We start from the raw sequence: 26,671 nt of genomic DNA on the forward strand, positions 1-26,671 counted from the left end.
AAAGAAGGATTTTCTGCACTCTGCCCATCATACGAACTTGCCGAGAACCCATTGCATTAGAGTGATACCGACAAAAATAAATCGATTGCCTCACCGCGCTCTGTTTGTGCATTGCGGCGCAATCTTAATAGAAGCGCGTGCACATACGTCCTTCCGCCTCTGAAGGAACCCCAGTAGCCGTTTAGAAACCAATGAGCTTCTAATGAAGGTGGAGCTTGCGACGGAAATCTCCACCTACTCTTAAAACGCTCTATTTCCCTCCGCTCGTCGACGACGAGCGACACAGCACGAGCCGAGAGGAGATCGCGGAGAACGCGAGAAAACACGATCAGAGAGGAAGAGAGCGAGAAAGAGAGACGGAGGTGGAGAGCCGATGAGGACCTTTAAGTACGTCTTAACTCGGTCCAAGTCAGTTGGCATCTCGGCTGCCCCGAGAGCAAAATGACGCCGTCGTTTTCGAGCGGGATCTCCGCGCGATCAGATTGACGCTCCGATCGGCGCGTTTGTAACACGCCGCGCCGCTGTAACTCCGACGTGCATGAGGAATTGCGGTAGACTCCGCGCAGTTATTATTGTTGTGCTTAACGTAAATTGGAATCTGTAACGGACGTGTATTGATTAAGTTCGCAAGTGAATAGAAAACTTTCGCCGAGTTTGCTTTATGAGATATAGAAGTTGGTCCAGAGCGGAAGCTTGGCGAGAGAGCGTGAGCAAAAGGGGGGATCGGCGTGCACCAGGTATACGTTCGGGGAAACTTTATGGTCGAACTTAGGAGGCATAAGATACTGTAACGGACTTGATCAAAGCTCGGCCGAAGTTGCGGGAGTAAAAGTTACGTTGATTGAAAAGCGCCGATCTGAAACTTCAACCGTGCCGTAAAATTCCAGAATTCCGGAAACCTCGTAATTTTGCACAATAGTGAAAACGAGAATGACTTCTAATCGTTAAATTTAAATTTCGGTATGGATTTCTATAAATATACCGCAATTAAATATTAAGCGTTAATAAACCGCATAGAATGCGACATCATTATTAATTACAAAATTACAGTTATCTTTCTGACTTTTATTTTCATTCGATTTTATCGATATATCTTATTATCATAAAAATTAGCGAGCGAAAAGAAACAAAGAAAAACATCGAGAATAATGTATCTGTAATCGGTGATCAAAGCTGAGGTCAAATCGTGATCGTCGTCGCGCGATAAAATGCCAATTGGCGGGTACCGCAGTTTAAGGGTTAATAAGCTTAATCGACACTCGATAAGAATCGCCTCAGCTAGGTCATTGGTAGCCTAACACAAAATTCAAGTACGTCACGAGATTTTTCGGAAATCGATTATTGTTCGAGAGAAATTCAGTTGTACGTGTACGTGCATATATAATTTTTTTATAAATATGATAATGTTATTTTTATATTATATTTAATATTTATGTATATTAGAAATGTGCGCGGTATATTTAATTCGATCAACAATATTAAGTAACAAAAAAAAAATTATAAAAACTTATCGATTCGAGAGAGATCAAAGATCTATATGTTCTAATAGTAATTAGGCCAGGGACTTTTCCAGGTAAAAATTATCGTCCTAATTATTATTCGGGCACCCGGATGCGAGCCCGACGATCAGAAGCCGCGCGACGAATCGTAATTGAATCGGGACGCGTGCGCGGATTTTAACCGCCTGATTACGCTCATAAATATCGAAATTAGCATATTTTCCGACAGCGAGAAAACCAGATGAATTTCACTTGAATATACAGCGAGACGCGCGTAGCGAATCGGAAATTGGCCGACGGACGTGTATTAACATGTATCTCTTCTCTCGTAGAATTATCGCGATAAAGCGCGCGCCTGTGACAAGGATAATTTGCAAAGAGATAATTCAATTCGCATTGTCGTATTCTTGCGGTTGAGATTTTAGAGATAATTTTAGAATTATCGATTGCAGTTGATTAATAAAATAACAATTTATAATTAATACAGAATAAAAGGAGGTATGCATATATAACAATATAATTTATATATTAATATATATAATTTATATATTAATGTTAACAGTGATGCCGAAGGTTTTCATTCCTTTCTGTTGCATATATTTTGTTAATTACTTCCCTCACCAGATGTTTTTTAAGAAAACTGTCTGTAAAGGTGTTACTTTTCATTATACTTTTGTTTTACTTCAAGTATTAATTGAATTAAAATGCGTTCTCTTGAAACATATTTGTTTACTTGCACCTTTTTAATTACCATTACACATTTTCTGTTATACCAATATAATTTTACATTCATGAAAAGTGCTTAAACTGCCAAGAACATATTTCATCGTGAAAACGATATTAAATTATTGTACTTTGTCAACATGTATTTGCGTCTACATAAGAGTCGGTTAAATTTTGCAAGACGGATATATTAAGAGAGAATTATTTATATACGGTTCAAGTATGAACGAGTTTCGAACAGTCTGCGAACACTTTGCAACCGCTGGCACGTGGCCCTAATTGCACCGTCACGCTCGAGCTCGAAAATGCTTTAATTAACATTTCCCGAGACAAATTACGCATAAACGTGCCGGTTCCGTTCGCATATCCCGCGCAGCCATAAATAATCATCGTTTAACGATCGCATACGTTAAATCGATGAAACCTTTTATCCGGAGAGTTTTTCGTTTAAGGGATTCAATGTACTAACTTAATGTGTAGTATATATATTTTTATTTTTATTTAAAGCAATTATAATCATAACTCAGAGAAGATTTGTATTAATTTTCTCGAATTTTCAGTTTCAAGAAATTGAATTAATTTTAAATTAATTTTTTGATTGAATTGCTCCTCATTGAATCAATTATCAATTTTGCCGCTAGATTTCTGGTTTGTTCACATTATGAATAGACCTAGATTTTAATACGTCACATCTCTATTTAGTGCCACTCTTAGTGCTAAATGCGGACGCCCAATTCCAAATTTTAATCGTCCGATACGAAGATTGCGTTCAGGGTCAACGTGAGATAAATAGCGTTACCCGATTTAACGTTAAACGTGTGGCGAGAATACACGCTACAATCAAGCCAATTCGCGAATATTGTTACAGTAAAATATGACTGTAATTCATAATGTCGATCGCTGCAATTTCGATGTCACATTTTATATAAATAGCGTCTCAGATGGAAAAAGATTGCAAATTCGCTAAAAATAAAAGAGAGGAAAGAGAAGAAGAAATTATTACATTGTACAACTCTGATTTTTAGGATAATCGATTAATTTCGTTGAGAATATGATATAAATTATTGTGTCATTATTATCAATATTAATAATATTAATCTATATTATATTATTAATATATTGATAATAATGACGTAATAATTTATGACATTCTTATAACGCAATTAATCGATTACATCTAAAAAAATCAGAGAGTTGTACGATTTATATTATAATGCATGGAAGATATTCTTGGGAAGGAAAACTCAATATTGTAAACATCTCTTTCATAAAAAATTAATTAATAAATTGATTGCAAGAAATTAATCAATATATATTTGTAATATTTCTTTTCTTTTATTTTTTTGTCTTATTAAAAAATACAGTCATGGATGAATAAACAGATAGAAATTGGAGTTGGAAAAATATTACTGCCTTTGCGTTACTCACATAAACTTAAAAGGGTTCCTCGCAATGCCGCAGGGTCCGTCCTTTAGCTTTATTACTATATATACATCTGTTGAAAATTCGTTTGATATCGTGCTAAAATAATAGCACGTGGACGTACAATATCGCTTCTCTCATAATATTTACACTGTAAACCGAACGCTTCACTTAAATATCATTCGAAATAGAAACAATAGAAACGTGTATTTCAACACGTATCTCGGATTCATCTCGCACACAATTTACACGCATTCGCGAATTGGCTCGTCCAGATTATCTTCTTGCATTTTGAATTTCCACTACAATTCCGAGCCTCGCTAATATTAAGTTTCTGGCTGATATTTTGAGATCCCGGCTGAATAATCATGTCGCGTGAAATTAAACCGCGAGTCCGGTCGCGGCTTCGTTTCGAAACGGATTACATCGCGTTCCGATGGCGCGGCACAGTGCAATTCGTCGTTAATAAATTAAATGGCAATAGTAAAAGATACAACATTGTATTGTTAAGTCGAATATAATTGTGTAAACGCATTGGTGTTCCACGAAGGAATTTCGTTCTTGTTCGCAGGTGAAATTCCATCTCGCGAAATTGAGACGATGCTCGCGTCGACGCGGCCGATGATATAAATACGCGGGAAGCGAAGGATGTGTTAAAAAATTGAAGAGACCCCGCGAGAGAGAGAGAGAGAAAAGCTGAGAACTTGGCAATGGGATCGTATTGATTGTCATGCTGGCGTGAGGGAAAGTGCGCCGCGGAAGAGAGCGCGGGAGAAAAAAAATGTTAGCCACGACGGACGCGGAGCAGGGCGCGAACAACGGCGTGATAGTGTCGCAGCTCGCGAATTCGCACACCCCGCAGGACTTCACGGTCTCACGACTGCTGTCCACGCCGACGCACTCCTTGGGTAAGGAAATATACGAAAGTAATACTTTATACCGACGTGCAAGATGGCACGTTATTTAATTATCCGATTAATTATTATTGATTAATTCTCCATGATAAAGCTTTTAAGCTTCTTTGGCATTAATTTGCAAGTTAGAAACCGCGAATTACTATTTCCTCGTATTTTCCATCCCTAATTATTCGAAAATAACGAAAATACTCGATATTATCACGTTGTAGCTAGAATTTCATTACAATTATAATTTTATGAAGTTGCATTGTACATATATTATATTCGCAATTCACTTAAATGTGGAATTTTACGGGATATGGAAAACGCATTACTGGCATGAGAACGCAGCATCCATTGCGGATGATTTAATCGCGTCCCTTCGCATTTAATTCGCGGTTCACGACGCACTTGATTTCATCGAAATCGCGCATTTCCAGTCATGCTGCTCGCATTATGCCGCTTTGATGAATGCCCAAGTATAGTGGAGTCATTCAAAGAATGGCCGCGGCTGTTAGTCGAACCGCGCGCGCGCGTTCCTTTTTTTCCGTTTTCCTTTTTTTTTTTTTACGGTACAGGCCGCCGGTATCGCGAGCGGCATCTTCGAGACCGCACGTTTCGCTGTGCGATAGAGACCATCGAGAAAAATAATTTCGCATTCTTCTCGCGGAGCAACGCTTTTTACGCGCGCGAAAAGTACAGAACTCTAAATAAGATTGACGTTCGTTTCACGAATGAATATTTCTATTATGCCAGAAATGACACGGTTTCCGATACGTTTCTCATCGAACTTAATTAAAGCGAAATTAAATTAATTATAGCAAAAAACCAGAAAATTTTCAATCTCAAAAAGCTATACAATATTATTCACTAATAAGCTATACAATATCATTCAATAATAATAGAAATTATAATATCATATTAAAAAAAGTACAAATGCTTAAAAGAAGCGTATAATGTGCAATTAAAAAAATATGCCACTTCACAAAAAAAAAAAGAAACTTGAGATTATTTTGAAAGTCGGATTAAGAGCGAAATATTATTGATGATTATTGATTATTGCGTCTTGCAGATTGCAGCGAGACCTCGTCTGCTGCTGGGAACAGAAGACCCAGGAGAAGCAGGACGACCTTCTCGGCGCAACAGTTGGCCGCGTTAGAGAGGGTCTTCGAGAAGACGCACTATCCGGATGCCTTCATACGTGAGGAACTGGCGACCAGGGTGTCTTTGTCGGAGGCTAGAGTGCAGGTAATGTAATCTATTGCTCTCCAATACGGTAGACCGAGATAGGTATAAAAATAAAAATTCTTTTAATAAATTCATTCATTAATTTTCAATAAATATCAGATATACCAGAAATCTGTCTTACATAATATGATATTATCTTATATAACATATATATATATATTGAAGATCTAATAAAAATTCTGGCTTGAACTATTTCACTTTTTGCTCTATTCAACTTTATTTTAATATTTTTAAGTCTAATGCAGAATGAAGGGGATTGATCTTTTTAGATTATATTTATTTGTGGTATATGGAATAACGAAAGAAAGCGTACGTCATGAGTGCGATTAAGGAATTTCTTCGAGTGTTCAGATCGTCCGACAAATATTTGATGTGCATTAACAATTTCTCTTAGTACGCAATTTAATTAAATTAATGAACACATTTATGTCATAGTCTCATTCGTGTGCTTTGGGAAATTTAAACATACAGTAGAAGCGAAAGGAGCGCGTTAATATCGTTAATTGTCTCGAGAAACGTATAGCAGAATTGAAATCCAGAAAATATTAGATAAACAGAAATAGATAGTCAAATTGGGATACACCGCGAGGACATCGTTCTCAATGATGCCCGATCTCGTTCCGCCCTGCACGAGGATGATGGAACGTGGCGGAACGATAAACCGCCGCCTCGAGATGCTCACCGACCGGCTAGCCAACCAACCGACCGACCCACAGAGAGAACGAGCGGGACCGCTCTTTGAAGCTGTCTTCCACTCGGTAACCGAGAAGACTAGCTGTCCGAGAAAGTATCACGACGTGCACATGTGTTAGGCCTCTTGTACCGAAGGCAACACGACGCAGCGCGTCGTCAGTAACACACGAGGGAAAGAAAGATGAAGGAGGAGATGGAGGAGGAGGCGGCGGAAGGTGGAGGTCGCGGACAGCTAGGCAGAAAATCGGAGGAGACAGGTTGTCAGAGAGCGGAGAGAGAGAAAGATAGAGAGCTATGATTAGCCGGACGGCGCGGCGCGGCGACGCGCGCTCCAGCATCTGCGCGCTCCGGCGCGGCGCGGCGCGGCGTCGTGCGTCGGAGCACGTGTTCGCGTCGCCGTCGCCGCCGTCGCCGTCGCCAGCGGTCCATGCCGCGTACACACGTCTGTCTGCGTCGTCGGTACGCCTGCCAGGAGCCGTCACGCTGTCCCGTCTTCGGTCGGCGCGCCGCGTCCTTCCGTCGTTCCCCTCCGTCTCCACGCCGCGCCGCGCGCCGGCCGGGGCCCCGCGGGTCGAAGACGCGAGATTTTCGGAGTAACGTGAGACGGAGGAGCGTCAATAGCGTCTCGCGAAAGAGTAGATCGAGTATATATTTCTATAAACGTAAGGTTTTTCGTTAGAAGAGGTGAGATTCTCTCTGTTACGGAGAGCCGCGTTCTTCAAATCGAATTTATTTGTCTTGCTGCACGAGTGATGTCGGATGAGGAGCGTTTGCGATATAGTTGGACATGTCGGATCCATTAGATTTTCCTCGAAGATATTCCTAAAAGGCGGCCTGGCCCTTTGAGTCGGATTTATTTGAGTTATACTCTAGACACTTCATTTCGTAGAAATTCATTTGTGAGAGACAGGCGTTAGTCTTTTGAGAGATCGTATGAGAAATTCAATGAAGCGCTAATCAGTGAAACTAAATTGATAAATATATACGCAACACGTTAAACGACTAAAATTAAGAAGATCTACAAATGAGTAAACTATCATCCCCCAAAGAAACGCTGAAATACGTAGGCACTTTGAGGAGCGTAATCCTTTGAGTCAATTAAATTTATTTATAGCAAATTTACTTACAATTAGCGTTAGACACATTTTCGACAATACCTACTAAATACGCATTCAATTTTCCTAATTCATTTTAAAAAATTATTTCTTTGTTGTCGCACGAATATAGAAATATAAAATCGCAATATTACTCTCGAAATTTTATCAAATTTTTATTCGTTTTTAGGTAAGGTTTATTTTTAGAAATAGCAGATATCCTGAGTTTTTCTTTTGCCATTTATTAGAGCAGCATTGATCGCGCATAAAAGCGCGATTATTTTATTCGTGTGCAGTTTGTTTCACTTTCCATTTCTGTCAATTCGAAAGGATCGTAAAAATCGACGACGGAAATAAGAGCAAAAACTTTACGTCGTTTCTTCTATGCAGGTGTGGTTCCAGAACAGGCGGGCGAAGTTCCGGCGGAACGAGCGGAGCTCGGCGATGAGCCGTGGCGTCTCCACGGGCAGGGAGATGGAAGCCGCGCTGCCGCTGCGGCCCATCAGGGTGTCGCATCCTCCGCAGCATCCGGCGGAGAGCAGCGCGGAATCGTCGTCGCAGGGCGCAGCTGCCACCACCCAGGTGACGGCGCAGTATTCCTACGGCGACTACTGGCGAACGACGCCGCAGCACTACGCGGTGCAGACCGCCGCGACCGCCGGCTGCCACGGCTACGCCGCGAACGGCGGCCTGGCGAACGTGGGCCTGCCGTCGTACCATCATCATCAGGCCGACATCCACCACGGCACCCTCGACGGGGCCGCCGGCCTGAACGCCCTGAGGCTACGAGCGCATCCCTACGGCTCGACGTACCCAGCGATGCACGCGAGTATGTGACACCGGTCCTCGACTGGAAAATCGAACCTTCACGAACGCGAGAACGTAACGCTGTAGGCCTCTGAAAAATGTAAGTTAGATCGAGAAGAATTTAAGCCTCCGAGATCGGACTTAAATCGTAAAAGAGCGACACTTTTGATTCGAAGGAAAAAAAATGTATAAAAAGATCTTTTTTTTTTCAAGTATAAGACTTACAAGTTATAAGTCACGTGAGTGCCGTGCGCGCGGTGGAACCATTTCGTAGGAATTAATTCCTCGCGATCTCCTCCGTTTCGGCAACTGATTCTCCATTTATAAATTCGCACATCGAAGACTGGAATATTTATTACGATTTTATTAATGATTTTCTTTTCTCCGGGGTTTGAATTATTTCAATGTTATTTTGGAGGTTTGCGATATGACGCAAACGAGCGAAGAATTTATCGGAATATTTATTGTAAAAGTGACCAGAAAGTTTCGCTCGCGAATCGTCCAAGCCAAAGATAACTGTTACAAATAAATTTAAAATCGTAGTCGATTTAAGATATGATCTCGCGCAGCATCGGGCATCCCTGGGGGCTACGTGCAAAAGGGATAATTCGGATGTTTTGACGAATTATCGCTGTAAAAGTCCAACGTTGATCGTGTGCCTTGTAACCAATGATAATGATTAACTGATTAGATTTAGGTTTAAGCTGTAAGTTTCTGAACACACAGGGTAACGAGTAAATAAGTCATAGCGCTTCTTCTTCTTCCCGTCGATATAAAGTAGCACAGTTAAGTTATATGAGGAAATATATTAGAACATCGCAATATTTTAAGTACAGGATATACAGAAAAATGGTATTTCTACACGAAGTTACGGTCTTAACACAGACATATGTAGACGGTATAGATAAAGACAACGTGGTGTGCAATAAAAACATTGAGATCGGAGGACATCTTCGGGTATGTTTTCTCATTGAGATAGATATATGTATATATATATATAATCAGAAAAGTACGCAACATATAGATATATGTAACAAATACATGTATATATGTACACATATCGAAATATATATTGGCACGGGATTAGAATATAAGTCAACCGGTACATATTGATCGTATTCGTATTTTGTCTCACTCTTGGAATGCGTTATTCTCAACCCTCAGCAGATACTACGGATACTTTTCTTAAATCTCTTGATATAAAACGTTGGTATAACTGAAGGAAAGTGTAAATAATGCGAGACCTGACGTTCGCAAAGTGATATGATTAAATTGTTTCTTTTAATAGATTTTTTTTTAATTTGAACGATATTTTTTACATGGAATGAACTTAAAATTTAACAGCTTAAAAAGATACATGTATATCTGCCGAGGGTTAAATATCAATGTGTACAATCAATCATTTTGGACCATAATGATATTATAATTTAACAAGACAAACATTTAAAAGACATCAAAAGGATACCTACAAGGCATCCAAAACGTTATAGCGTCTCTAAAAAGTATTCGACGCTTTTTTTAACATCTTCCTGACTTGTATTGCCTTGGTAAGTATATCAACCTTTGAAAAATTTCATCATCGAATATAAAATTCAACATTTCCATCTTCATAAATTCATTCAAGATTGATTGCTTTGGTACATTTCCAACGTAGTATTTCTTACACCGTGCCTCAGTACTATACCGTTACCTGAACGTTCTGCACAACGTTGCTCCAGTCGAGCTTGGATGGCACCAGATAAAACGCCGGCGCGATCTTACTGCCGCAGGGACACTGGCTGCCGGCGATCCAGCTGTACGAGCCGAGCTTCGTGTTGCATTTGGGGCAATTCAATTTGCCCTCGACGTTGTGCGTGATGTCGGGCATCCAGGCCAACGGTTCCACGAAGTAGATCTTGTCGCAGAGCTCGACCCGCGCCGACTCGTCTCTCCTCTGGATGACCAATTTGTCACAGTTCTCGCCGTCCTTGGCGCTTTTGGCACTGATATGCCGCCAGATCTGCCGCTCGCGCGGCGCATGGGGCAAAATGTTGCTGGCGCTCGCGACGATGCGACGGCACTTCTTGCAGCGGTAAACCGACGGCTCGGGGCGGACGGTCGTAAGGGCGGGATCCGGCCTCACCAGGTCGACGCAGCTCTGGGGGAGGATGCGCGCCTTGCGCACCTTGTCGGCGGCGATCTGCAAGCGATACATCTTGAACTGCACGTTGGTGCTGTCGACGCCGTGGCCCATCTCCTCGTAGAGCCGCAGCTGCGCCACGAAGCCGGGGTTCGGCGCGACGAAGCGGCGCTTCGACTTCACCACTTGGAGCGCGTCCACGAAGCTCAGCTCGCGCTTCTTCATCACGTACGCGATCACCACGGTGGCGGATCGCGACACGCCGAAGTAACAGTGCACCAGCACCCTGCCGTCGGACTCGAGGGCGCGATCGATGAAATCGTACGAGTCCTCGAAGTGCGTCAGCAGATCTTCCCGCGGCATGTCCGTCACTTGGATGTACTTTACGCTTAAATTCGGCAGACGTTCCTGGATCTTTCTTGGCAACGGACAGGAGTCTATTGTTAGTATATGAGTTATTCCAGCCTTCTTCAGCCAGTCGACGTCCGTGGCGGCCGTGAGATTGCCCAGGAACAAGCCCGGCTCGATCTCATCGAAGCTACACGGACCGGCGTCAAAATCCTCTCTTGTCAACTTACTCGCGTCTTCCTGCGCCATGCTCAGCACTCTGTAATCATGAGCGAAGCTACGGAGGGTATTTCTGAACCTGTAGTCTAACAAGATTGCTATCTACACCTTCGTCATTCATAATTTCATTATTAAGCATCCAAAACAGATTGCAAATCAAATTATTATGACGCATTCTACACACTGACAAATAATATTGACATTTATAATAATTCGAAAAGGAACAAAGTGGAAGCTTAAAAAGTGGAAGTGAATTTTTACACGTTCAGTTCTATCCTAATGGTAGTTAATTTTTATTCCGTATATTTACATGAAATATAATCGATATAAAGATAAATATGTATATATGATATTAAGAATATTCCTAAATAAAATATTGACAAGATATAATTTAAATCAACAAAGGTGAATTGTCAACAGCTGATTGCCAGCAGAAACTGAGTAGAATCTGTCATTTCGTAATCATTTAGACGGAATATCATTTTTACAATCTCAATTCGCAAAACCTGATAATACGCTAACTAATTCTGTTATATTTCTGCGTATATTTTACATTAAATATAATCGATATAAAGCTGACCAAATATATGTATGATATTAAGTATATTTCTAAATAAAATATTGACAAGATATAACTTAAATCAACAAAGGTGAATTGTCAACAGCTGATTGCCAGGAGAAACTGAGTAGAATCTGTCATTTCGTAATCATTTAGACGGAATATCATTTTTGCAGTCTCAATTCGCAGAACCTCACGCTAGCAAATTATTATATTTCTGCTTGCTTCCGACAAGAGATTCGTCAGTAGACACTTTGCAAAGTCTACTTTCAACAGATTCGGAGAGCTATCTAAAAGGGATGTGTCGGGAGATCTGACGAGGCAGCGCTAAACACGTGATTGGGACTGGTGCACAGTAATTGGCTGTCACAACAGACAAGAGCGACGAAATCAATCGATGGAGTAAAACGTAAAATGAACTTGCCTGGGCAAAGAAAAGGTTACCCTTCTCGGCAAAAATATACGATATAAACGGCCATCGGGTCTATTTGGAGAAACATGCCTTGCGTTACGGGAGGATTACACGTCGTTTGACTTGCAGCAACTCACTTGGTGCTCTCGACTCGAGAGTGCGTCCCCGGACAACGACAAAACAAAAACGACACACGCGCGCGATTATTCCACCTGCTGCTGGCGGTCCGTACTCCGTAGACGGGGCGTAGAAAACGGCCGGGCGATCAATTCGATCGAATGTCAAATCATCTTCAGGAATCTTCGGGGCCCGCGCAACGGGCGTCGATGATGCTTGATCGCGAAATATCGCCACTACCCAACATTATTGTCGTCGAAAGGTAACAATTTTTCAAAATCAGCTGTGCACCCCGTCACATCACTCGTTCGGCGTGCTCGAGAATAGGCCTGCCTGCTGGCCACTAGTGCCGGCGAGAGAATGCGAGGGGAGCGAGGTTGGCAGCACTGAAAGTTATCGCTGCAGTGCTGCTGCTGCGTTTCCATGTGCGAATGACGTCACGCCCCCCCCCCTCCCCTGTCCTCCTCGCCGTCGTGCTGCGCACGCGGAAAAAGTGAGGTTAGGTTAGGTTAAGGCGTGCGAGTGATCGTGCGAGTCCAGACTCCAGCTGGCGAGGCGTACAACGACGGGCCGCGGAGGAGACGAACGGACGACCGACGGCGACGATGTCGGGCAAAATCAAGAGCAGGAACGGCGACGCGATCGAGAATGGAGCGGCCGACGACGTCGCGGCGAAGATCGCGGACGTGGAGCTCGACGTGGGGGAGACGCCGAGCAAGAAGCTGACGCACAAGGAGAAGAAGAAGCTGAAGAAGCAGCAGGAGTACGAGCGGACGATGGAGATGCTGACGAGGGCGGGCGGGCAGGGCCACAGCGAGCTCGAGTCCAACTTCACGATCTCGCAGAGCCAGACGCAGCAGCGCAGCAATCAGCAGCTGGACAACGCGGTCGACATCAAGGTGGAGAACTTCAGCATCGCGGCCAAGGGCAAGGAGCTCTTCACCAACGCCAGCCTGATCATCGCGCAGGGCAGGCGGTACGGACTTGTGGGACCGAACGGGTACGCTCTCGTTTTGTTTTTCGTATCCAATGGACTATGTAGAGATCTAAGTTGCTTACTTATATAAAGTAGGGCTGTTACTTTTTGCTCACTTTGAATATTTCAAGCTTCGAAGGAATTCGAAGCCTCGACGTTAACTTCGACCTTTCGAAGTTTAAGGTGCCTTCGAAGCTTCGAAGTTTCGAAGTTTTGAAAAATACAAAATTTTAAAGTTTTAAAAATTCGAATTTTCTTTATTAGTTTTATCGATCATTATCTTTCTTTGTTTACACATGTATCCAGTTTAATTATTAATTTGTGACATTTCAAGTTGTAATACTTTCAAATTTTTCAGGAATAATTTCGTATATATATTAATTCTTTTTATTTACAATATTTGTAAATTTTCTGAATAAATTTATCATTTGCACGAATGTATTTTTCGAAATTTCGAAACTTCGAAGGCACTTTAAACTTCGAAGCTTCGAAAGAATTCAAAGATTTTAATGTCGAAGCCTTCGAAGCAAATCACCAGCCCTGTAAAACACGTTAGTGACATGTTAAATGACGATTATCAAAAGACTCGTAAAACTTAAGGAGTTTTCGCTATTCATGTCTTACATTTTGCAATTTAGCGATTTTTGCAAGTAGATTTTGATTTCATAATCAATTTTCTTGATGTTTAATTTTCCTAGAAATAAGTTTGCTGAAAAGTTGCGTTGTGTCAGAGTTATGTATAAAAATATTCAAAGATCGAAAACCCTAATATAGTTTATATGTACAAAAATATATAGAGAGAGTATATATAGCCCTCAGATTAAATATTTTATAGATATCATTGTGTCATGATATAAATTTACTTATATAACATTGTGGAAATTATATATTTTATAAAAATGGTAACATTTCCTATGAAAAGTATGTCACATTTGATATTGTTTTTTATTCGCAGTCACGGCAAAACTACCTTGCTCCGCCATATAGCCAAAAGAGCCTTTAATATCCCACCTACGATAGATGTCCTGTATTGTGAACAAGAGGTCATAGCGGACGACACTCCGGCTGTAGAAGTGGTGCTCAATGCTGATGTGAAGTGCATAGAGCTTCAGGCGGAATGCAAGAAGTTGGAGGAGTTGACGGAGCAAGGGGACACCACTGTGCAGAACAGATTGCAGGAGGTAATCATCTTTATGAAACTTTGAATTTTTTTTCTCTAGAAAATAATTGCTAAGCTATAGGACAGTTATAATCTGTAATTCTGTTATCCATCCCAGTTTCCCGTTCTGTGTTTTTGACACCATCTCTCTTTGAAGAAAATTACAGCTATATATTGAAAACTTGGATATAATATGATTTATATGCCACTTTCAGGTGTACGACGAGTTGAAGGCCATTGGAGCGGACTCGGCGGAGCCGCGAGCCAGGCGGATCCTCGCCGGTTTGGGATTCAACCGTGCGATGCAGAATCGCGCGACGAAGAACTTCTCCGGCGGTTGGCGAATGCGTGTTTCGCTCGCGCGGGCGCTCTTCTTGGAGCCCACGCTGTTGCTGCTGGACGAACCTACGAATCATTTGGATTTGAACGCGGTCATCTGGCTGGACAACTACTTGCAAGGCTGGAAGAAGACTCTGCTGGTCGTGTCGCACGACCAGAGCTTCCTGGACAACGTGTGCACGGACGTGATACACTTGGATCAGCAGAAGTTGTACTATTACAAGGGAAATTACAGCATGTTCAAAAAGATGTACGTGCAGAAGAGGAAGGAAATGGTGAAGGCATACGAGAAGCAGGAGAAGCGCCTGAAGGATCTTAAAGCGGCCGGACAGAGTAAGAAGCAGGCCGAGAAGAAGCAGAAGGAGGCGCTCACGAGGAAGCAAGAGAAGAATCGAACGAAAATGCAGAAACAGGAGGAGGATACTGGGCCCACGGAATTGCTGCAAAGACCGCGGGAGTATATCGTGAAATTCAGCTTTCCCGATCCTCCACCGTTGCAACCTCCAATTCTTGGTCTTCAAAGTATGTAATTAATTTTTCTTCCACATAAATTAAGACTTAAGAAGGAAAAATATAAATTGAATTTTTTTGTATATTCAATTTCTCGCAGATGTAACATTCGGGTACGAAGGACAGAAACCGTTGTTCATCGACGCGGACTTCGGTATAGACCTAAGTTCTCGAGTAGCAATACTGGGTCCTAACGGCGTCGGTAAATCTACCTTCCTGAAGTTACTAATGAGCGACATAACTCCTCTGAAGGGCGAAATCACGAAGAATCACCGACTGGTAAGTGCAAGGGATCCACATGTCTGTTAAATAACAAATCATGCTTTCGTCATTCTACAAACTCGATTGCTCAATCCACAAAGTAATTAAGATATTTCTTAAAAATATTTTCAATCATTAGTATTTTCTTATTTGTCGATCTCCAATTCGCAAAGTCGCAGTGTTACGAGATTTGTTGGAATATTTTCCAACTAGAATTTCTTATCGTATACATAGAGTAACAGGAAATCGAATACAAATCTTTCGTTTAATAGGCGACTGCTCTAGCATCTTATTTTAATGTCTTATCTTAATATTTACATCGCATACGATCTATTATGTTAATTTACAGAGGATAGGAAGGTTCGACCAGCACTCTGGCGAGCACTTAACTGCCGAGGAGACCCCGGCGGAATATCTGATGCGACTATTCGATCTTCCATACGAGAAGGCGCGCAAGCAGCTGGGCACTTTTGGCCTCAGCTCGCACGCGCACACCATCAAGATGAAGGACCTGTCGGGCGGCCAGAAGGCGCGCGTTGCGTTGGCCGAGCTCTGTCTGAACGCGCCGGACGTGCTGATCCTGGACGAGCCGACCAACAACCTCGACATCGAGTCCATCGACGCGCTGGCGGACGCCATCAACGAGTACAAGGGCGGCGTTATCATCGTCTCGCACGACGAACGGCTGATTCGCGATACGGAATGCTGTCTCTACGTGATCGAGAATCAGCAGATCAATGCCATCGACGGCGATTTCGACGACTATAGGAAAGAATTGCTCGAGAGCCTGGGAGAGGTCATCAACAATCCCAGCATAGCCGCGAACGCTGCCGTTCTACAATAATCGTCGTATTACCAATTAGCGTAATTGACATCTTGGTGGCCTGTAATAATGTGCAAAAAGCGATCATTGGATTGCGATCGAAGCCTTCGTACGGACGCCCGTTTGCCCTAACAGCTCCGGATCCAGATTTTGTATTATAAATATCTTGCAGACCGAATGTAAAAAAAAAATAAATTGTTAATAACACGGAGTTTAGGTTATTTTTTTTTTTAATCGGTCCAAGATTGCTCTCTTCTATCGATATATAATCTATTATCTCTCTTTCGAGGTGCGTTCACAAGATTTACAAGTTGATAGCTAATTGATAGCCGCGTTGCAATAAGCTTGTCCTTTTTAGCTTCTTGTACGGTTTATCATTCCTCTTTTTCTCTATGTTGGAGAAAAAAAAAGAAAAGATGAGCCATGCAAGAAGTTAATTTAAAAAGAATAAGTGAATTGTTTATAAGATTTTTTTCGAATAATCTTAAGATCTATCCTAAGATTTATTATTGCTAGAATTTTTTATACATTTCCTTTTTCTCATTAATTACACATTATCTTCATTTTAAATACAAAAAGAAATAACAGTACAGCTGTGAATGACAGGCCTATAATGTACGAAATACTGGTCTTAAATACATATACAATACGTGCTTTTAGAGCGCTCAAAATCGGCGCAACTCACGTGACAAAGAGTGTGCCTCGGCTGCACCTTCTACTGCTTCTCTCCTTTTCCCTCCAACGCTTAATTATATGTCTGTCTCATATCAAGTACAAACCGTGTGGACAGTGCAGAGAAACAGATTCGAGGTGTTATAACGCCAAGTCTATAATCTATATACGTATCTTCTCCCTCTCTGAATCACTGCTGCACTGCACTGACCACTAACCCCAACGGAGAAAATTCTAAAAGATTTGGGCAGCCGGTCTACTCTGTTTTGACTCATTTTGCAGCCTCTTGCATTTTGCGGAAAAGTGATCTTTGGAGATCAGTTCGGTAACACCCATTACGTCCCGGTATTGATACACATTACGTAAAATCTAGCAACATTCTGAAGTCAACAACAATGGCAACGAAGGCCGACGAGGTGAATATTATCATTATCTCAATTTTCAATTACACACTTTTTTTGCACTTGTATGCATGTAAAGTGAGATCCGATTTATACTCACATTTCGAAAGAGAAAAAAGGGGACAAAATATGATTATAAATTGAGTTTGGCACGTTAAATAGTGCTATAATTCGGAGCCCGTTTCTTGATACATGATTGAAAAAAATTCTTTGGAATGTAACATCGATAACATAAGAACTGTTTAAAAAAATGTACTACATGTTATGAATGGCAATTTTAAAGAAAATATGAGAAAGACCTTTAAGAGATTATTGCAGATTTAATTTAACTTAACCATTTCTTTGCTAGATGAAGTGTTTTATTTTAGCAATATTTTAATATTCTTCTCCACAGATGAAATTGGATATCGAGGAACTCAACAGGTTACTCGAGCAGGCCAAGAGACAACGAATCAAAGATACATTAACGCTGGAAATTAGGAAGCTGCAGACGGAGATGGCAAAGTTACAGGAACAGAAAGGTACATCCGCGACAACTCCTTCGCTCAACACTGCCCAAAAGTGCTACGAGGTGAAACTGAACAACTACGGGTGGGACCAGACGAAAGGGACGATGAAGATTTACATAACGCTGAGCAACGTTCATCAGCTGCCCAAGGAAGCCGTCGTCTGTAATTTCACAGAGAGATCTCTGGATCTGCGCGTACTCGGGCTGGAAAACAAAAATTATCACTTGCCGATTAACAATCTGTGCGCGGAGATCGACACCGAGAAGAGTGACTTTAAAGTGAAGACCGACATGATCGTCGTGTCGCTCGTGAAGAAGGTCGCAAAGGATTGGTCGCACGTCACGTTGGTGGAGAAGAGAATCAAGGACGCCAAGTCGCCGTCCATGCCCGAGCTGGGCGAGGACAGCGATCCCAGCGCCAGCCTGATGAATCTTATGAAGAAGATGTATCAGGACGGTGACGACGAGATGAAGAAAACGATAGCGAAGGCGTGGACCGAGAGCCAGGAGAAACAGAGGATGGACAATGCGACGTTGAACTTGTAATTTCAGTATCGATCTAATCTAAATACGTTTTATGTATTTCTTTTTTTTTTTTTTTTTGATACGTTAAGAAGGTAGTATGTAATAAGTGTAAATTCTAGAATAATGCTCAAGAAAACGAGAATATAGAAAAGCATACATATTTGTCCTTACTTCGCCGTAAAGAGAGTAAATAATGGCATTGATGTAACTACAAGTTTTCAATCTTAAGCAGATTAAGAAAAGTTTCTTTAACCTAATTGCAAAATTGAAGAAAATAAAAATTCAGATATTTTATTCTTGCAAGCAATTATATGATTTACGAGTATACAATAAAAATATATTCAGTTATGAATTAATCAATTATTTTTATATAATTTAAAAATTATATTTCAAATACAATTAAAATATATAATTTTTAAATTATATAAAATAATTGATTTGTGAAATATTTTATTTCCTTTTTTTGACATGTTTATTGTTGAGGATGAATAAATATTGTTCTCTTATGTTTACGAATAGTTACACCATTGTCGCAACACTGACGTCAAACTGTTGGAAAAAATTATTCGTACTGCTAATATTTGCATTTCTTTTCGATGGATTATTTTACTTACGTCCGGTTGTATGTTGGAGAAATCAATAAAACCACACGTCCCCAATTAACTAAAATCAGGTATCTTTATTATCTGCTCTTGCAACTTTGCAAACCATTCTTTAATTTACATTGTGATTATCTTGTAATCGATGTAATATACAAAACATTCTTGAACAAGCTCGATCAACTGTGGATCTCGCTTCGCAGACAAATGAAAGATTTATTATGACATACGGGATACAACAGTTGGTTGAATTCTCTGCTGTTTGCGAATGTCATTTAATGTTCGTTAAGTTCAATCGAATACCATGGTCAATCGATTTATATTAATATTACATAATGACAAATGCACAGCCCAAGTACAAAACTCTTTGGAATAATAAGCTACGCTAGCTTTACATAACGTTCTCTCGTAAAACCATCAATCAATGCACTTGCAGTTTAAAAAAAAAAAACTCAAATCTACACTTCCGTGTCTACTTAAGAATAATGCAAAGCCTATGAAACTATCGTGCGACAGCCGTTTCTTCTCTTTTTTTTTTGCAAATTGGCACTGAGATGATAAATCTTTGGTGGACGACGTTCTCGTCAAATGTAGTATCATTGGAGATATTTGTAAGCGCGATTTTCAATGAATCGCAGATAGTCTTTACGTATCTGCAATTTAATCGTCACGCAATAAATAATTAACGCGGCACACATCAATAAATTGATAATGAAACTTATGCTATTAACTTATACTATTCTCGAGAAGGAAAACAGACGTCGACAATACTCGTAAATTCAAAAAAGAAAGTTATTTTTTTATTTCTCAGGTTTCTAAATGGCAAAAACTTCACTTCAAATTGTCTATGCACGAAATATTATTCGATTACGCTATAGAAATCGTACATACATTAGAGACGCAGCGTTAACAGCGTACGATTGAAAATTGTGCGTTTTCTTTTTATTTATCAGGAAGATAACACGCGACGCGATTCGTACGAAAGAGTTTCCGAATGTTTACTTGATTACATCTATATAATACGTTCGATTAACACGAGGTCTCGAAATTTCCAAATCCTTCGTAGATTACGTTTCTTTTCTATCGGATATCGCAATGTCGCGACGCTTTCGTGTATTAATACGTTATTATCGAAACGTCTTTTCGAGACTAAGAAATATCCGAGAAAAACGGATGTAAACAAGATTTCGCAATGGCCTATATATCTCGAGACATTTTTTTGGTCATAATATAAAAATAGTCCTGCAACTTAATCATCATGACGAATATCTTATATAATAATATATATAATAATAATAATAAATAACATAACAGCCGCAACGAGAAGAATGTACGCGGAGTCTTACATAGTCTAAAAATTACACTTAAAAAGATACATGTCACCGTATGTGTTGAACCGTTCACATTCGTAAAGTAATACAAATTAAATTTTGAAAATCAATGCGTGTTACGCATTTGTTTTGCATTTATTGTGACTAATCAGCTGCCCAAGATGGCATACGATCACGTTAACGTGAACCGTAAGCACGAAAGGACAAAGAATTTAAAAACCAAGATTACAGTTTTCCCAAAAAATGTCTTTTCGATTTACGTGACAATTAAAATTAAAAATGTGTGTTCGCGTTGATAGTTTAGGTCACATTTGACTGATCAGATAATCGAAATCTTAAAACATCTGTGTTTGTATAATACGCTAAAACATAAGCTCTCCGCTTGAGTATATCCATTTAAAAATTATAGGCTACTGAAAGTCAATATATTACTCTCATTTTAAACGAAACCAACTCTAGCATTGCTCGGATTGTGCTACGTCTATCGTGTGATCGTTGCAGCTCACAAGAAGATTGATATTTGATGCCGAATATAAACGGTAACACAATGCGGAAGTCGCGCAAACGATTGAATCATCGCGTAGATCGTTATATATTTGATCGTTGATACGCGATAGCCTGGAGTTTGCGGCCGTGAGCAAGCGTTTATGATTTCTACAGCAAACGCATTCTTTTCTCGTACAATATCAAGAGAACGAGACACCAAATGCGAAATTTGATGTCTTACATTTCTGAATCCTAGCAACGAACTCTCTTGGAAGAAAAATATAAGCGCAATTTGCGTAATGCTTTCTTGCCAACAATATTTTTTTTTGGTTCAGCTATCACTAGTGCTATCAGTCGCATTAAAAAAATGTTGCTGAGAAGATATTAGCAGAAAAACATTATGTAAACTACGCTAAACTGAACACAATCGCCATTTGGAAAATAATGTAAAAGTAAGATGTTGCCTTAATGTCCATATAGGATGCAGTATTTTTCGTCCGCGTTATATATAGACAATAGAGGAGTTACCATGCAATTAAAAGTGCAAATAAATCGTCCGAGGAATGCTCATGGACTAAAGTTCAATGTCGAAAAGATTTACCATGCATTATCGCAGTATCGCGATCGTAACTAATCGTAGGTGAAAACGTATGTACATAATTGCAGCACAATGTGATTATAATGTGCCTCGAAGATTTAATATATATTATCTTTCGATTAAAATATTATTTCTCTTATTATCTGATTATGAACAGTTATCTCGATTTACAATGACGAGTCGATTAACAACCAAAGTTTAAATTACATTTCGTACTTGAGAGGGAAATATATACCTACATTTCAGGATAGTCGCCCGAAAAAACGTTGCATTGAAATGTTTCTTCTCTTTTTAGATATTTGATATTGAAATTAAAAAAGTGCATTTCTCCTATAATTATATGTACCCTATAATCACTTTACAGACAATCATATGGAAACAAGTGGAAGCATAAAACAGACGAGTGGGAATGTACAAGCGTATCTTATACATAGCAAAGTATATCTAATGGAATTTAGTACAAACCGTCAAGTATAAACGTTAACAATGTTTCCATAATTTATATAAAAAATGCATTCTAACGAATCATATTTACAATTCGTAACTCTACGAAAAATCATGATAAACATATCGAAAGTCCTTTTTGTCTTTCTCCTTTTTCACTGCCCTCGCGTTCACGGTAAAGAGTATACCGTATGCGATTTCTCTCTTTCAAATTACATCTATTTAATTAAGAACGATATTTATAATTCGTCAGCGACGCGTGCACAACCCTTTTCTGGCTGATGTATACTTATTTTACCACGCGTATTTTTTTTTCCCTTTCGCTGCAAAATGCTTGTCTTTAAACTTAAAACGTTCGTTCTGTGCAGCAACCAAATCGTCCATAAGCTTTCACCGCGTGTCGCAAAATGACATATTGTACACCAACAATAAAGATTACTCGATAACTTAGTCACTAGCAACTTACTGAAGAACCGTCTAAATTCTCGCACGATTTATGCGATAACTGAATATATAAATTAAGAAATAAATTAAGAAACGAGAAGAACGTAGACGGGACACGATACAAAATTTGACGCTATCGACTTTCTCTAAGTTGGAGAGACATTAAAATAGGATATTATAAATTATAGAATATTATATGTTACCAATAACACAAGAGAACGTTAGCTGTTTGGACGCTTAGTCTTTGGTTCCCGCGTGGAGGCTTATTCGCTAATATCCTTGTAGAAGAAGTATATTCGTTCATATTTTTTTTTCTTGTTTTTTTAGAAAGACGAATTCGTTCCCAGTAATTATCATTCGTTGTACGTCTTACCGGACAGGAAGGGATTGCTGAACCTCGCGACTCGTCGCGTGAAATACCTCGCACATAGCACTTCGTGTCTTTTCCATTAACTCTTCCACGTCGTCCGTACCGAGTCCCTCAGTTGAGATGGGCGGCAATGTCGTCACGAGAATGCGTCCTTTAATTAAGTCGATTTTAAATTGCTTCTGATAATCTCGTGTAATTTTTGAGTAATTAAAAGAAATTATTTTCACAGATTGTATTCTTTCTAGAGAACAATTCTATTATTCGATGACTCATCGATAAATTCTATAATTTTTTAAAAGTCGATTTTAAACTGCTTCTGACAATCGCGTGGAATTTTTGAGTAATTAAAGATATTATTTTCACAGGTTGTATATTCTTTCTAGAGGACAATTCTATATCATTCGATAACTCCTCGATAAATTCTAATTTTTTATTCGATATATTATAAGTTAAACTACAAATAAAAAATCTTCATTGAAAACAAGGAGCATAAAATTGACGAAGTTGTTGCTATATTTTTGAAATTTTCAAGACTTTCCTTTCTTTTAATATTTTTTGAGCTTTTATACTTCCTTAAAATTCAATTCTTCAATACCTTCATTCCTAAGAATTTTCTTTTATTTTTAATATTATCGAGTTTCTGTGTCGTTTTTTTTTTTTATAGTCTTAAAGTTACTCACCGGGATCAAATCTCTTCTCTTCCGCGGATAAGAAATAATAAGAGGAGAATACGACCGGTAGTATGGGTAACTGCGACCTGATCGCGACGTGGAAGGCACCCTTCTTGAACGGATGTATCTCACCGGTGTTGTGCCTGGTGCCCTCGGGGAATATCCACAGCTTGATCTGCGAAGCATCGCGATAAACAAAACAAAAAAAAAACATAATGGAAAGCGAATGGTGGCCAACACGAATCACGCGTGACCTTTCGTTACCTTCTTATCCGCGATCTCCTTCGTGGCGGTGTTGAGGGCGGATCGCGCTTTCTCGGAGTTCATTCTGTCGATGTAAATCATACCGCATAACCAGGCGGACAGGCCGAAGGGCCACGCGTAGAAGAGCTCCTTCTTGGCGACGACGGTACATTTGTCCATCACCGGCCAAAGGTCGAACATCCCCAATACGTCGAGCGAGCTCTGGTGATTCGCCACAATTATGCAAGCCCTATCCTTCTCCAAGTGCTCCCTTCCGCGCAGTTCCCATCGCAGACCTAGCAGAGTGCTAATGTGATGGCATACCGATGACGCCAGTCTGCAAGTAGAAGAAAAAAATATCTCTCCCGCCGATACAACTTAATAAAACAATAACCAGGCATCTTCGTTTCGGATAATTTGAGACGCGTACAAGGAAGTGTAGATAAAAGGATAATTATAATTTATAAGCTTCCTTATGTGCAAATTTATCAAAAAATAACCGTTTGAAGATAAAAGGTGCCTGATTCATTGGTCAGCACTTAAATTTTATCTCTCTATATATATGTGTGTGTGTGTGTATATATTATAAGATAAGATAAATATTTATTCTATTTTCGCGCGTATAATGATTTTACGAACTATTATAAATGCGCGTGTAGAAAATGTAAATATATAAATCATGCAAATAAAACTCGTTTTTCTAATTCCTTGGTGTTGACGGAATTGCTGTGATGACGTTTCTTTATTGCCATTGATAACATGTGCTTAATCATTCGTTAATCAAAAATTACACAACACAATACAAATTTAAATTATAATATATATTTATAATATATATTTATGTAGAAAAATAATCGTGTTAAGTGGTAGTCTTTAGTTTCTTTTCTTTCATAATTCCATTCTTGCTTATATTTCTTCGATATTGATATGTTTTTGTAAGAGAATATTAAATCAGTATTCTAAAAAATTACATTTTAAGCGTAAACATTTAATTAAGCATTCACATATACATATATGTATTAAAATAGACTAATGGATGAACGAGTTGACTAATATGAATATCATTTAGATGCGACACAAACAATTTCGAGAGAAAAAAATAAAGATCTATTCTTCAATCTCTTAGATTGGACAGTTTGAATTATGGATTTACACTGTGCCGTATTTCTCTCTCTCTCTCTCTCTCTCTCTCTCATTCTCTCTGTGTAAATCAAGTTCGAAGACGCAAGTCGGTGCAACAAAACATTTATCTTATTAAACTTTGACTTGTGTATGTTTAACTCTTTGGAATTCTTTAGAAGTGTTAAAGAGCTGAAGGAATCTTTGTACTGTATACTAAATCTTTGAAATATCTATGTTTTTTTTTTTATCAAGATCTTTACTCGCTATATATGATTCAGAGAGCGAGGTTCATTTACGTCAGAAATAGTTGTTTTAAGACTGATTCAACGACTTCGTCTTTGTATTTTTGAAAGACAGCCACACAGCCAAAATCTAAAATTGACGCACGAGACGTCTTTTAGGCAAGATGTCTTTTAGGCACTTCTGCAAGAGCTATCTAAATGTTCTAAAAATCAACTAAAAAATATTGTCTGGGTGATGTCATTTGCCTGTCTTTTTTTCATTTTAAATAAATTAGAGTGAAAAGTACAGAACAGTTTGACGAAATATACATATATATTTTTTTAATACAATCAATTGATTAAAAAAACCAAATTTCAATATTCGAATCGCTTCAAATATTTAAATGCCAAAATATATTGAGGTATTGGCGTATTGCATAGATTTCAAAAATTATCCTTTCTATCTTTCGATATATTGATTACGCCGTTTAATTAATAAGGATCAAATATTAGTGCATGCAAATTCTAATAGATATAGATTCAGTGCTGATACTTGATAACATAATAAAGTACTAGACCCCAAACGGGCGTCTGGATCCGAGCAAACTAATCTAGTAAAAATATTCAATGTCAACAAGCTAAATATAGCAGCCGTTACACCGTCGGGAGTGTCGCTGATCTCCTGCACACTCGGCCAACCCTCAATAATTACTTCTATACACACTTGGGAGGCTTTTCTCGCAATTTCTACTGGCAGCCTCTACCGGTCGAGGAGACTTAAATATATCCCTTGGGCATTTGTCGTTTTATTTGTAGCGGAGAGCTCTGCCATTATTATGGGAAGCGACTCATTTTCTCCCATATGACACAGCTCCGGGGGCACAATAAGTTTAAATCCTCCCCTCTATCTCCCTCTCTCTCCCTCTCCCCCGTCTCCCATTCAGTACCAGCATCGCCGTCGTTTGTCACGATATGATACTTGCAGCAACAATCACAAACACCGCGCGCGCCGGCACCACCATCACCGCCACCCACTGGAACAAGCGGCCGGTCAATAAATTCTCGCGGCCGTCCCGGCGGCGATCTCCGTCGCGACGTCCTGTCAAAAGCTCTACCCGCGTTGCGGAGGAAAACAAAACGCGCCGCGACGAAGGTGTCGAAGGTGATGGCTGTCTCGGACGGGGAGAGAATCGGAGAAACGAGAGAGAGAGAGAGAGAGAGAGAGAGACGGGAGAGCTGGCGAGTGGGCGCGCGAACGCGCGCGACGTGTGACAACATAACAATATCGATCGATCGCGGGGAGTGTACCGTAATACCGTATACTGACACGTAGTTCTTGACGTTGCCGGGCCGCAGCGAGAGGACGGGCATGAGCAGGACCGCGTTCATCATCACGATGCTATAGTAAATGAGGAACTTCAGGTAGTAGCGGAAGGTGCGGCTGGTCTCGTACAGAAACGGCAGCACGAGGATGAAGCCGACGAGGATGACTTCGAAGCACGACGGAGCCATCTTCCGCGAGGATCCCAAGAGAGGACGACGCGAACGTGGCGCGAGAGACGACGGATTTTTCGACACGCGAACTCCTCCCCCCTTTTTTTTCCTTCCTTCCTTCCTTTTCTCTCTCCTCTTTCCTTCCGCCCGCGATTACGCTCACGCGACTTTTATTACACACGACCAGACTCGCCGCGCAGGGCACCGCCGCTCCCTCGCCCGAGAGAGAGACTTGGCGGGGCTTCCGACGACGCGATGCCACCCGACGGGATCCCTCGGAGCTGTCGCGACGCGACACGCTGCTGCGCAAGCGGAGCA

At 40.3% G+C, this 26,671-nt stretch overlaps 5 protein-coding genes across 5 annotated transcripts; 3 read left to right on the plus strand and 2 right to left on the minus strand.

Annotated features, from left to right (window-relative positions):
- Positions 1 to 4,425: 4,425 nt before the first annotated feature.
- LOC105450082 (paired mesoderm homeobox protein 2-like) lies at positions 4,426 to 8,412 on the plus strand. Its single transcript, XM_011689729.1, has 3 exons — positions 4,426 to 4,552; positions 5,613 to 5,788; positions 7,966 to 8,412. The coding sequence occupies exons 1-3, from the start codon at positions 4,426 to 4,428 to the stop codon at positions 8,410 to 8,412; spliced, it is 750 nt and encodes a 249-aa protein (XP_011688031.1).
- A 756-nt stretch (positions 8,413 to 9,168) lies between these two features.
- Positions 9,169 to 12,495, minus strand: LOC105450083 (dual specificity protein phosphatase 12-like). The gene is made up of 2 exons (XM_011689730.1): positions 12,177 to 12,495; positions 9,169 to 11,108 (listed from the first exon to the last, which is right to left on the minus strand). Exon 2 carries the CDS (start codon positions 11,096 to 11,098, stop codon positions 10,061 to 10,063), a length of 1,038 nt encoding a protein of 345 aa, XP_011688032.1. The 5' UTR covers positions 11,099 to 11,108; positions 12,177 to 12,495; the 3' UTR covers positions 9,169 to 10,060.
- A 151-nt stretch (positions 12,496 to 12,646) lies between these two features.
- On the plus strand, positions 12,647 to 16,435 carry LOC105450084 (ATP-binding cassette sub-family F member 1). The gene is made up of 5 exons (XM_011689731.1): positions 12,647 to 13,156; positions 14,088 to 14,313; positions 14,507 to 15,152; positions 15,241 to 15,419; positions 15,751 to 16,435. Exons 1-5 carry the CDS (start codon positions 12,762 to 12,764, stop codon positions 16,243 to 16,245), a joined length of 1,941 nt encoding a protein of 646 aa, XP_011688033.1. The 5' UTR covers positions 12,647 to 12,761; the 3' UTR covers positions 16,246 to 16,435.
- Positions 16,436 to 17,051: 616 nt separating this feature from the next.
- On the plus strand, positions 17,052 to 18,600 carry LOC105450085 (calcyclin-binding protein). The gene is made up of 2 exons (XM_011689732.1): positions 17,052 to 17,312; positions 17,692 to 18,600. Exons 1-2 carry the CDS (start codon positions 17,292 to 17,294, stop codon positions 18,349 to 18,351), a joined length of 681 nt encoding a protein of 226 aa, XP_011688034.1. The 5' UTR covers positions 17,052 to 17,291; the 3' UTR covers positions 18,352 to 18,600.
- Positions 18,601 to 18,989: 389 nt separating this feature from the next.
- LOC105450086 (1-acyl-sn-glycerol-3-phosphate acyltransferase alpha) lies at positions 18,990 to 26,671 on the minus strand. The gene is made up of 4 exons (XM_011689733.1): positions 26,187 to 26,671; positions 23,538 to 23,853; positions 23,283 to 23,448; positions 18,990 to 22,753 (listed from the first exon to the last, which is right to left on the minus strand). Exons 1-4 carry the CDS (start codon positions 26,369 to 26,371, stop codon positions 22,602 to 22,604), a joined length of 819 nt encoding a protein of 272 aa, XP_011688035.1. The 5' UTR covers positions 26,372 to 26,671; the 3' UTR covers positions 18,990 to 22,601.

This window comes from Wasmannia auropunctata, unplaced genomic scaffold (assembly GCF_000956235.1).
Source record: "Wasmannia auropunctata unplaced genomic scaffold, wasmannia.A_1.0 LD336069.1, whole genome shotgun sequence".
NCBI classification, from domain to species: Eukaryota; Metazoa; Arthropoda; class Insecta; order Hymenoptera; family Formicidae; genus Wasmannia; species Wasmannia auropunctata.

Coding starts and splice junctions, on each gene's coding strand:
- LOC105450085 (XM_011689732.1), top strand. CDS start 17,292: ATGGCAACGAAGGCCGACGAG. Junction 17,313..17,691: donor TGGCAACGAAGGCCGACGAG/GTGAATATTATC, acceptor TCTTCTCCACAG/ATGAAATTGGATATCGAGGA.
- LOC105450086 (XM_011689733.1), bottom strand. CDS start 26,371: ATGGCTCCGTCGTGCTTCGAAGTCATCCTCGTCGGCTTCATCCTCGTG. Junction 23,449..23,537: donor AGGAGATCGCGGATAAGAAG/GTAACGAAAGGT, acceptor GATGCTTCGCAG/ATCAAGCTGTGGATATTCCC. Junction 22,754..23,282: donor AGAGAAGAGATTTGATCCCG/GTGAGTAACTTT, acceptor ACTTAATTAAAG/GACGCATTCTCGTGACGACA.
- LOC105450084 (XM_011689731.1), top strand. CDS start 12,762: ATGTCGGGCAAAATCAAGAGCAGGAACGGCGACGCGATCGAGAATGGA. Junction 14,314..14,506: donor TGCAGAACAGATTGCAGGAG/GTAATCATCTTT, acceptor TGCCACTTTCAG/GTGTACGACGAGTTGAAGGC. Junction 15,153..15,240: donor TCCAATTCTTGGTCTTCAAA/GTATGTAATTAA, acceptor AATTTCTCGCAG/ATGTAACATTCGGGTACGAA.
- LOC105450083 (XM_011689730.1), bottom strand. CDS start 11,098: ATGGCGCAGGAAGACGCGAGTAAGTTGACAAGAGAGGATTTTGACGCC.
- LOC105450082 (XM_011689729.1), top strand. CDS start 4,426: ATGTTAGCCACGACGGACGCGGAGCAGGGCGCGAACAACGGCGTGATA. Junction 4,553..5,612: donor CACGCCGACGCACTCCTTGG/GTAAGGAAATAT, acceptor TGCGTCTTGCAG/ATTGCAGCGAGACCTCGTCT. Junction 5,789..7,965: donor TGTCGGAGGCTAGAGTGCAG/GTAATGTAATCT, acceptor TCTTCTATGCAG/GTGTGGTTCCAGAACAGGCG.